Source organism: Mirounga angustirostris, unplaced genomic scaffold (assembly GCF_029215605.1).
Source record: "Mirounga angustirostris isolate CCGP_5_RB_7025 unplaced genomic scaffold, mMirAng1.0.hap1 SCAF_14, whole genome shotgun sequence".
NCBI lineage: Eukaryota > Metazoa > Chordata > Mammalia > Carnivora > Phocidae > Mirounga > Mirounga angustirostris.
The window spans coordinates 18,388,216-18,400,288 of NW_026991722.1; the positions used below are offsets into that span (position 1 = coordinate 18,388,216).

Here is a 12,073-nt window from a genome sequence, read left to right on the forward strand (position 1 = left end):
ACGAACTCCCGAAACGCACTCACGTCTGAGCTTGTGACTGCTACTCTTCCGCGCCTGCGCCGCTCCAGCCGGAGTGGGGCCTCCTCGGTCGAGGGTGGAGCCAGGGGTCGCGTCTTAGGATTGGGTGGTGGGAGCCAAAACGGACGACGCGGAAATGACGCTAACGTGCGCAAGCGCCGGCGGCCCTGTCGCGCGGTGGCTGCTGGGTGCCGCACGCCTTTCCTTCCCTCGCCTCTCCCTTCCCCTCCCCCCTCCCGTCCCCACCCCCTCGGCCGCTCGGCTCCCTGGCGTGACTCGGCACTGAGAGTCCCGGAGAAGACGCTGCGGTCGGTACCTCCTGTGTTCAGGCCTTGGCCTTTCCGAGCCTCTCCCCTTCCTCTCCCGAGTCTTCTTCAGTTTTGAAGCCGGTGGCGTCGCGGCCGCCCTGCCGGGCTGAGAATGGTGGGAGTGAAGCCGGTCGGGAGCGACCCAGATTTCCAGCCGGAGCTGAGCGGCGCGGGCTCCAGACTCGCCGTGGTCAAGTTCACCATGCGAGGGTGAGGCCAGGCGCGAGCCCTGCGGGCGCTGTCTGTCAGTCCCTGCTCTCCCTTCACTTTTTCCGGGTCGCGACTCCCTTGCGATCTCTTGCTGCGGAACGTCCGGCGCTGGCCGCAGCCCCAGGCCGCTGCCCAGTTAGGCCTCCGCTCTTGGGTGTGAGCCCCCGGTGGTGCACAAGGGCGTCTCTGGGGGGCACGAAGGCCTGGCCATCCGCGTTCCCTAGCCTAGGAGATCGCCTCCCGCCCCGTCTGCATCCTCGGACGAGCTCTGGACGTGGGGGTGGCCCACTTCTCTTCCTTCTGGTCTGTCGGAGTCTTCCTACAGCCGCCCCTGCTTTCACCCGTCCCATTCGTTTCGGGGAGCCAGCTGTCACTTGCATGTTAGAAACCCTGAAATCTTAATTTACCGAACACTTGGGCTTTCTTCACCACCCGCATTTCTGTAAGACCTTTAGGAAATTCAGTTGGGACTATTCAACTAATCCACGTAGTGCTTAGTCCCGAGGCTCATTTAATGCATTTTAAATTAATGTTGGGTCCGAGTGCTTTTTAATTTTCTTAATGGTTTTGTTATTCGTTTGGTTAGTAACTTTGTAACTTAGGCTCCGTTATGTGTGCGACTGCATCTGATCACAGGAATGAAGAGCGAGTATATATACAATATAGATATCCAAGCATCTGGGTTTGGCCAAATAGACTCCATTTTTGACTTGATGGTTTAAGAGGACAGAGATCTTGAACGATGCTTAACTGACTTTGGTAAATCTCAACATAATTTATTGGTCGCAGAGCTGGTGGATTTTCTTTTTTTTTTTTTTTATTTATTTGTGAGAGAGAGAATGAGAGACGGAGAGCATGAGAGGGAAGAGGGTCAGAGGGAGAAGCAGACCCCCTGCCGAGCAGGGAGCCCGATGCGGGACTCGATCCCGGAACTCCAGGATCATGACCTGAGCCGAAGGCAGTCGCTTAACCAACTGAGCCACCCAGGCGCCCAGAGCTGGTGGATTTTCTATTTTGAGTGTGCAGTGTACCTCTGTAAGAGTGACAGGTTGGAACTAGGCCTTCGGAACCAAGATTTCAGCGACTGTGTGTATTTATTGACCTTCCCTTGTGTATGTCAGTATCTTCTAACTTAGAAGGATTAAAGGTCTCCATTTGATTTATCTTGACCCCCGGAGTTATTTACATTTAAACTAACCTGGAGAAATCTACTACAGGTATCACTATTTATGTATCACATTTAATTGTCCAGGTAACTATATAAACATAAGGCAGTATTTTTAATCAGGGTAAAAAGTGATTAAGGGCTCCTGAATGTGATTCAATAAATGTTGAGTGTATAAGTGGTGGCATTAGGATTAGATAGTTTTAGTGCTTGGGGGATGCAGATAAGATAAAAACAATTAAGGACTTAATCCTGCACCAACCTCTTTTATACAGAATTGAAAAGGGACAGTATACTGCATTTTCTAGGGTGGCATAGAGTACCCATTTGACGTGTGGACTTTCATATTTACTAAATTGAAGAAGATAAAAATTTCATTATAAGGATATGTCTAAAAGGAATGTCAAAATTCTATAAATGTGCCCTCCCACATTTGGCAGTTTTGTGATGTCGATATTTTTAATATGGAGGGATACCTGTACATTTGTTAAGTACCTAGGCCAAAGTTGGAAAAGAGATGATTTTAACAATGAATCTCATTTTTAATTCACTTTTCTAATTCTAATTTGTAGGAGTGTATAGACTTTCGTCCCCCAATAAAATACTCTTTTCCCTTATCATAGCAGCACAGATGACAGTGATAAATAATTTATTAATTGAAGTGAGAAAAGTAGGGAAACTTTGCTATTAAGGAAACACTTCCATTAACAATGAGGCAACATTTAACCATAAACAACTGCAGACATTGATTGGTAAAGCACTGTGTTGTTTACTTTTAAAAAGGTATTTTGATGCAATGAAAATTTAATTTTTTTTGGAAAAACAGCACAAAGAAAATGAATTTAGAGAACTTTTAAGTTCAAAAGCATATTTATAGCTAACATTTATAAATCTGATAAGATTATATTTACCTTGAAGTTCTTTAACATTTTGGCCATTAGTATTCCTACACAAACTATGTCAGTGTGACCCCTCTGGGGTAACTGGGTATCAGTATTAGACCCTCAAACAACTATATCCAGAAGACCATGTAGGAAACCTCTTAGATCAAAGTTAATGTCCCATTTTAGGCCAAGAACATGATTTTCTCCAGCAGCTGTTTCCTTTCCAACCCTACTTTGAGTCTTACTCCTTTTTTTCCACTTCAATGTTATACCTAACCTGTCTATTAATTTTAATAAAATGTTATGCAGATTGTCACTGTTTAAGGATCTTCAGTGGCTCTCCAGTATTTTCAGGTTTTTTTTTTCTTTTTAAATATGGAACGCTTCATGAATTTGCATGTCATCCTTGCACTGGGGCCATGCTCATCTCTGTATTGTTCCAATTTTAGTAATATGTGCTGCCAAAGCGAGCACTCAGTTTTTTAATTGTAGTAAAATATATGTAACATGAAATTTATCATTTTAGCCATTTTTAAATGTATAATTCAGTGGCATTAAGTACATTCACAATGTTGTACCAACGTCACCACTATTTCCTAGAATTTTTTCATTATCTCAGGTAAAAGCATTAACCAGTAATTACCCATTAAACAAGAACTCCCAGTACCCCCCAACCTCCCACCCCTGGTAACTTCTTTTTGTCTTTATGGATTAATTTGCCTAATCTTGGTACCTCATTTAAGTGGAATTATGTAATATTTGTCCTTTGGTTTCTGGCTTATTTCACTTAGCATAATGTTTTCAAGGTTCATCCATGTTGCAGCATGTGTCAGAATTTCCTTTTTCAAGCTAAATAATATTTCATTGTATGTATACACCATATATTGCTTATTCATCTGTTGATGGACATTTGAGTTGTTTCCACCTTTTAGCTATTTTGAGTAATACTGCTATCAGCATTGGTGTGCAAGGAGTTCTTTGAGTCCCTGCTTTCAGTTCTTTCGGGTATATACCTGGGAGTGGAATGTGGTTGCGCCATTTTGCATTCCCACCAGCAGTGCAGGAGAGTTCTAATTTTCCACATACCTGCCAACATTTTTTATATTTTAATAGCCATCCTAAATGGGTCTGAAGTGGTCTGGTGGTTTTGGTTTGCATTTCCTTAATGACTAATGAAGTTGGGCATATTTTCTTGTGCTTATTGGTCATTTATCTTCCTTGGAGAAATGTCTGTTCAAGTCCTTTGCTCATTTTGAATGACTTGTTTTTTGTTACTGAATTGTAGGAGTTCTTTATATATTTTGGGTATTCCTTATCTGATACATGATTTATATTTTCTCCCAGTGGTTGCCTTTCACTTCCTCGATAGTGTTCTTTGATGCTCAAGTCTTTAAATTTTGGTGAAGTCCAATTTATCTTTTGTTGTTTGTGCTTTTAGTGTCATTTCCCAGAAATTGTTGTCAAATCCAGTGTCATGAAGAGTTAACCCCTATGTTTTCATCAAATAATTTTGTAATTTTAACTTTCAAATTTAGGTCTTTTACCCATTTTGAGTTAATTTTTGTATATGGTGTAAAGGTCCACCTTCATTCTTTTGTATGTTGATATCCAGTTTTCCCAGCACCATTTGTTGAAAAAACTGTCTTTTCCCCAGTGAATGGTCTTGGCACCCTTCTCTGGTATTTAATTTTTTTTAACAATTAAAACAGTCAACATTTACATATTACTTACTTTTGTAAGAGACTTGTTTAAACATTTATATTGACTTATTCAATCCTCAAAATAATCTTTGAAATTATCCCCATTTTACAAATGACGATGTTGAATCACAGGTTAAATAACTTAAGGTCCCATTGCTGAATGCAGTTTGGATTATAAAGTGCTGTTCTTGTTCTTCTCAGCCTAAGTAGAAAGGAAATGCAGGTTCATCTCTATATTGCATAGAGCCTGACATTTTTAAATAAGTATCTAACTAAAAAGTTAGTTAGAGCTGCTTGCAAACTAATCTTATAACTTAGGACAGTTCAGTTCACTCTCTGATATTCTTTTCTCTACCTGTAAAATGGAAATAGTAACATGTAACCTAACTGTTGTTTAGAGAATGAAATTATATATGTGAATTATATACTGTGGTAACATGTTTTTGTAACTGTTATTTCCAAACTGTTACTCATTTTAAGTAAACTCAGATTCATTTAGTGATTGATTAATAAGCAATGCCAGTTTTGTTGTTATCACTGGTGGGTAAGCCCCAGTGCTGAAAGAATATACATTTTCTTCCCCATAAAACTTAGTATGAATGATTGTTTTTTAATTGAAGTATACTTGGCATACAATATTTTGTTACAGGGTACAACATAGTGATTTAAGTTATATAGTTTACGAAATGCTCAGCATAAGTGTAGTTACCATCTTTTACCATACACAGTTATTACAGTATTATTGACCATATTCCATATGCTGTACTTTTCATCCCCATGACTTTTTTTATAACTGGAAGTTTGTACCTCTTGATCCCTTCACCAATCCCCACCCCACCACCACCAGTTTGTTTTCTGTATTTATGAGTCTGTTTCTGGTTTTTGATTTGTGCGTTTGTTTAGATTCCACATATAAGTGAAATTATATGGAGTATGATTTTTATCTTTAATTTGTGAATGTATCATTTTTATAGATGTATTTACCATATATTCAGTTTTGTTAAAGTAGGTCCTATTTGTAGTTGGTTAGGTGTTACCATCCGGGAAGAATGTTAGTGTATATTAGGATGTTGAGTTCTAATGGTTATGGTAGCTTGTTCAGATAACACATCATATATATATATACACACACATAAACACACATATGTATATATGTATAAGTATATATACGTATATATGTGTACATATGTTATTAATTATATGATGCACCATTGCTGCAGACTGAATTACAGAGATAGCAGGTTCAGTAGTCCATAGGGACCAGGCAGATAATGAGAGAGGTAGGTAGTAGCTTTAAGATAACTAGCACATGGTGAGGCCTCAGAGAACATAGAGAATTTTTCTTAAAAGTATACTTTTTAATTGAAGTATGACATGCCTGTAGAAATGTAGACAAATCATTTGTGTATACATTGTTTTAACCAACATGTAGATCAAGATTTCCCCCCCCATCCCCTGCCACACTTTCTTCTCATTCTTGAATTCTAACACTACAGATTAGTTTTGCCTGAATTTGAACTTCACAAAATGGTATCTGTCTGGATTTTTTTAGAGAGCATATAAATAGTTTTAATCTTGGCAATTAATTTAGAAATAACAAAAAGCAGTGTGTAGGCCACTGTTTTGGGGTTTTGGGAATAGCTGTTAAGAGTTGGGTTTTGTGATCAAATTCTAGCACTGTACTTCATTGTTCTTGACTTTGAAATGAGGAATTGTAGGGCTTAAATGAATTTAAGGGTTTTGTAAATTGTATAACATACGGTAAATGCTCAATGAATGCTAGCCATTTTGTGTTATTAATAGGACCAATTATGATTATGCCTGCCCTAATTAAAATATAATTAATCTAGACATTACCTACTTTAAAGTTGTGCCCTATGGAAAAACAGACTTTTAAAATATCTCTTCAGAAAGCACATACATTTTCCTTACCATTTATCATCAATGTGTTTACACATCTTATTGCTCAAGGCAGAGCACTAAATACTTTAGCAAATAGTGAAGAGCGGCAAGTTCGTTAAGTAAAATGTATTTATATTATGACTGTAAACAAAAATCTTACATATGAACCTAACTTGGTGCTTTCAAAGAACGCTTGGATTGGATTGGATTAGGAGTTAACTGTTCTGTTATGGCCCTGCCATTGACTAGAGTGCCTGATCTTGGGCAAGTCATTTAAGTTTTCCAGTCTTCAGTTCTTACTTATCCAATAATTGTGTTAGGTTAGGTCAGTTTTAAAGTTTTAGTTTTGTGGGTTTGATTCTTTATGTATTGCAGAAAGCTGGAGAGTTGTCTGCTGTGTTTTTCTCAAAAAGCATGAGTCAGAATCCTTCTTACGTATCCATTTTACATATTAGATTTAACAGGTAACCTTTCTGTCAAAGAGAGGTTCAGAGATAGAAAAATAACTTTTTTTTCTTTTTTAAACCTCAGGACTAGATGAACTGTGGTCACTTTTACAAGTTCAGAGGCTCTGTGACTGTATATTATTTAAGGGCTGTGAATCAAGGGTTGCACAAGAGAAAAAAGTGTGATCCTGAAATTCAGGCATATTTGGGGCATATTTTAAAGATTTATTTATTTATTTATTTATTTGAGGAGCGGGGAGAGGGGCAGAGGGAGAGAGACTCAGGCAGACCCTGCGCTGAGCGTGGAGCCCAACACATGGCTTGATCGCATGACCATGAGATCAGGACCTGAGCTGAAATCAAGAGTTGGACTCTTTTTTTTTTTTTTTTTTAAGATTTTATTTATTTATTTGACAGAGAGAGACAGCGAGAGAGGGAACCCAAGCAGGGGGAGAGAGAGAGGGAGAAGCAGGCTTCCCACTGAGCGGGGAGCCCAACGCGGGGCTTGATCCCAGGACCCTGGGATCATGACCTGAGCCGAAGGCAGACGCTTAACGACTGAGCCATCCAGGTGTCCCGGAGTTGGACTCTTAACCGACTGTGTCACCCAGATGTCCCTGGGGCATAATATTTTAGATATGAGAAAGGTGCTAGAGAATCTAGTTCCTTCTCATTTTGTATGGAGAAATCAGGTGACTTGCTCATGAGCGCAGCTAATAATGGAAATTTAAATTTATTCTTAAATGCTAATGTTAAGCAGGCAAACATCTTAAAATAACTAATCAATTCATTTGAATGATTATAGTGTGAAAGTATGCTGCTGTATTTATTTCTGCTTCTTTGTTCTAGGACTTACTTTGATTTTTGACTAAAGTTACAACCTGTGATGGCTAACTAAAATTAAACAGAGGATCTAGATAAGGTTAAAATTTGAAAGGGAACAGTTTAGTACAGTTATTTTAGCTACAAGAAATTTTTTTTTTTTAACACTGATTAGCTCATACATGCCTGGTGAATAGAGTGATGATCTCAGTATGATGTGGAAGTTGTGTTGGTTCATATTCTGTTTTTCCTAGATAGTGAGGAACAGAAATAGAAATAGATCCTTTAGCAGGAAGAAGAAACCCCTCAGCGATACAGGCAAGCTCCCTTCCGCGTTTGTTTTGAGAGAGTTACTCCAGTTTAACAGGAGCACTTGCTCCATAGAGGGCTTCATGGTTGGTACTGAACTTCCTCCCACAGCCCCGTGGCTCAGTTGTCATAGTACCTGAAAAGGCACTTCCATTGTTTTTATTCATTTTAAATATTTGCTGAGGTAACCTCTAGTCCGAGCCACCTGCCCAACTGTCCAAGTATTTCCTGAGTACGTTACTGTTTTGTCTTAAGGATGTTTTTACAAAGTTGTATAGGTTTAAATCGTTTGCCTCAGTCTGATTTTTCCTGTAAGTCTTATTTTGAATACATACTTCTGCAGAAGGGAGATTTTTTTCAGGAGTGAATGTGTTGTGGTGTAGCATAAATAGCTGTGCTTCATTTGGGACACCCGTTTAAATGCAGTTAATGTTAAATTCTCTAGTCTCAAGTTATTTAATATTTTAAAATAAAGGCACCTGTTCATCCTAAAAAAAAAAAACAAAGGATACAGAAGTATGAATAATTTAAAAGTCTTTCCTAAACTCTCTTCCTTTTCCAGTCCTACTTTACAGAAGTAATTAACTGATTATTGTGTGACATACCTAACATGTGTATATACCCACACCTTTATAATGTAGTAATAGAGAATTTTATTATGAGACTTAGTTTTCTTTTAAACAGTACAAATTTACAAATTATCCTTATCCCCTGGTATGAATGTGTCATAACATTTTAAACTATTTTTCTGTTGCTGCCATTTAGATTGTTTCTAGTTTTTTACCGTTAGAAACATTGAATTGAACTTTGTTATATGTATTGCGAAAATGAGTGTTAGGTAGGGTAGATGTATGCAAATGAGATTGTTGAATCTTGGGTTGTGTTCATTTAAAATTGACAGATCATGATTAATGGCCCTTCAGAAAGGATATAACAGTTGGTACTCCCATCCATAATGTTTAAGACTTACTGATAACTCAAAGTATTTTGCTAAACTAAACATAGGTTTAGTGACTCTAAATGTTTGTTTCAAATTGGTCTCAGGACTTTTGAGGATTGTTAGATCCAAAAATCTACTTTCAGAAGCACCAAGTTTAATATTAAAGAACTTAATTGCTTATTTTCTTAGCTTTTTTGGTGTGAGGCTTAAGGATGGCATGGGATGAATATACTGATTAAAATTTTAAGACCGGAGAGACAATCGCAGCTTGAGGATGAACATTTGTGAGTTTGAACATCTCGTACTTCAGAACTTGCTTTTCCTTGTGCTCCTCTCTGCTATTGCCAAGGTTTTCTCTAAATTTTTATTGAGATACAACATAATACACAATTACAAATGTATAGCTTAATTAATTTTCATAAACTGAACACACATGCCCATGTAATGAGCTTCTGGACAAATAGAACATAACTAGCTTTTTGATATCTCTCATGACCCTATCCTGTCTTTAACTCTCAGAAAGGTAACCTTTGTCTATAGTACCATTGATTTGTTTTGCCTGTATTTGAGCTGTGCATAGATGGAATCATATAACGTACTACTTTTCTCAGTATTATTTGTGAGGTTAATCAATGTTTTTGCATGACGTTTGACATCAGTCATTTTCATTGTTGTATAGTATTCCACAGTAGGAGTAACTGCAATTAATTTACTCATTCTGTGTTGATAGAATTTGAGTAGTCTCTACTTTTGGTTCTTAGAAATATTACTACTACCAATATTTTTTCAAGTGCCCTAAGGCAAACCTATGTAGACATTTCTGTTGTTTATATACTTCAGACATGCTCATGAGGTAGGCATAGGTCTTTGTGTAGCAGATATGCCAGTTTCTTTTCTTTACCCCTACAGTGGTTGTATTCCTAAAGTTTGCACAGTCACTAACAATTCAGTTGCTTCTCATTCTTGGTAATACTTTGTTCTTTTTTATTTTAGCTATTTTGGTGGGAGTAGTTTTTTTTTTTTTTTTTTTTTTTAAAGATTTTGTTTATTTATTTGACAGAGAGAGACACAGCGAGAGAGGGAACACAAGCAAGGGGAGTGGGAGAGGGAGAAGCAGGCTTCCCACTGAGCAGGGAGCCCAGTGTGGGGCTCAGTCCCAGGACCCCGGGATCACGACCCGAGCCGAAGGCAGACGCCTAACGACTGAGCCACCCAGGTGCCCCTGGTGGGAGTAGTTTTAATTTGCATTTCCCTGGCTTTTCCCTAGTGACTAATGAAGTGTGAGGTATTTTTTCATATTTATTGACTGTTAGGATAACCTCATTTGTCATGTACTGATTTAAGAGTTTACCCATTTTCCTTTTGGGTGTCAGTCTTGTTCTTACTGATTTGTAGGAATTCTTCACATATTAGCAGTGTAAGCCTTTCGATATGTTTTACAGATATATATATATTTTTTACCACTCTGTGGGGTCTTTTCACTCTCTAAATGGTATCTGGATGAACAAAAGGTCTTAATATTTTCCAGTTTATCAAGTATATTCCAGTATATCAATTATTTCCTCTTTTCTTTGGTGTTTTTTGTGTTTTAAGAAATCTTTGCTTACTCCAAAGTTTTGAAAGTATCCTTTGTATTTTTTCTTAAAACTGTTACTGTTTCACCTTTAGATTGAGATATGTAATCCATGTGGAATTGGTTGTGTGTATGGTGTGAGGTATAGGGGCCAAGACGCGTATCTTCCCATGTGAGTATCCTGTTGACACTGCACTGCTTATTGAAAAGACCACCCTTTCCCCACTGCACTGCTGTGTCAAATGCTTGATAAATCAGGTTACTCTGTGGAGGATAGGTTTGTTTCTGGACCTGTTCTTTTATCTTGGTCAGTTTGTTTGTCCTTGTACCAATACTGTACACTCTTAATTTATAAAGCTTTGTGATTGTTCTTAATATTCAGTAATTAATTTTCTCAGCTTTGAACCTCAAAATGGCTTGGGTTATCTTTGGTATTTCCCTATAAACTTTAGAATTTAAACTTGTTAACTTCTGCAAGAAAACCTACTGGGATTTTACATTTACTCTAAAGATCAAATTTAGGAGAATTGACATCTTGACACTGTTGAGTTTTCCAGTTTATAAGCATAGTATATTCCTCCTTTTATTTCCATCTTTAATTTTTCTCAGTGAGAACAAAGCCAGAAGACTTAACATTATTAGACTTTAAAACTTAATATAAATCTGTAGTCATTAAGACAATGTGGTATTGATGCAAGTATATCTAAATCTAGTGGAAAAGACTAGAAAGACTGCAGCTAGGATGATCAGATTTTGTTTAATTTCATATTTTAATTAACAAATTCTTTAGAGTATAAATTAATACAGTTTTTGGTGGGGTTTTTTTTTTTCTTTCTTTCTTTTTTTTTTTTTTACCAAGCATGTATTTTACCTTTCTCACAGGTGTGGACCGTGTTTAAGGATTGCCCCAGCATTCAGTTCTATGAGTAATAAGTATCCACAGGCAGTTTTCTTGGAAGTTGATGTACATCAGTGTCAGGTAAGGGAAAGGAGTCCTTTAAAAAAAAATTTACATTGGTTTGAAATTCAACACTGTTATCATCCTTCGTTTGTTTCTCTCTTTATGCACATAGTACTTCTTTGAAGATGGGAAAATGTTATATGGACCTGAATTACTACAAATGTCATTGTGGCTACATTAGTTAAAAAGGGTAGTTCAATATTAATTGCTTCTGAATTTGTTGATATTCATATCTTTCTGATGTAAAACTGATAAGCTGTTCAACTAAATCAGTCACCTGGAAGTCCTTTTTTTACATTTTTTTTGTTTATCTTCTGCAAATCGAGAATATTATCTTTTACTGCTGAGGCATTGTTTGATTTGAAAGCCATGGCAGAGAATTCTTGGTTATAGTTTGATTTGAATTGATCAATTTGTAATATTAGCTTCAAAGCTGCACACTCAGCAGAAACCTGAAAGTGTTAATTACTGTCGATTGAGCCACAGTGTTGTGGGGAGATTGCCCTGATTACTTAGTAGGAATGACTCTGTGACAATTCTGTGTTTGCATATGTGGAAATATGGAGGAGGAGTTAATGGGAAAAATTTGTGAAGGTTCCTTCCAGCACTAAAAATGTAGTCTTTAGTTCTGATTAAGGAATAGCTGTGTACCTCCTCTTTTTGGTGAAGTTTTGTCTTCGATACATTCTGAGTGTGAAAAGAATTTTTAAATGTTATAATAGTTTGTAGTGAGTAGTTTGGGGTTCGGTTTAGTATAGGTGCTGCCAAAGCGAGCACTGGGGTTTGGTTTAAACCCTATAATATTGCTTAGTACTTCTGTCACATACTACTGGGC

General features: G+C 37.6%; 2 protein-coding genes and 1 non-coding gene across 6 annotated transcripts in view; 1 reads left to right on the forward strand and 2 right to left on the reverse strand.

Annotated features, from left to right (window-relative positions):
• The window catches only part of WDR7 (WD repeat domain 7), a 359,672-nt gene extending 359,472 nt beyond the window's left edge, over window positions 1-200 (reverse strand). For both annotated transcript variants that reach the window (XM_045886644.3, XM_045886643.3), the window contains exon 1: window positions 24-200. The gene's annotated coding sequence lies outside the window, so the exon portion shown is untranslated. The remainder of the gene's footprint in view (window positions 1-23) is intronic.
• A 59-nt stretch (window positions 201-259) lies between these two features.
• The window catches only part of TXNL1 (thioredoxin like 1), a 33,260-nt gene continuing 21,446 nt past the window's right edge, over window positions 260-12,073 (forward strand). The window contains exons 1-2 of one of the 3 annotated variants that reach the window (XM_045886647.1): window positions 260-536; window positions 11,160-11,256. In XM_045886647.1, the coding sequence (XP_045742603.1) occupies window positions 439-536; window positions 11,160-11,256 (195 nt within the window). In that variant the 5' untranslated portion in view covers window positions 260-438. The remainder of the gene's footprint in view (window positions 537-11,159; window positions 11,257-12,073) is intronic. The other 2 variants (XM_064578845.1, XM_045886646.3) reach the window with 2 other exon arrangements.
• On the reverse strand, window positions 2,955-3,059 carry LOC123853301 (U6 spliceosomal RNA). The gene has a single exon (XR_006793085.1). It is a non-coding gene; the product is annotated as a U6 spliceosomal RNA (small nuclear RNA).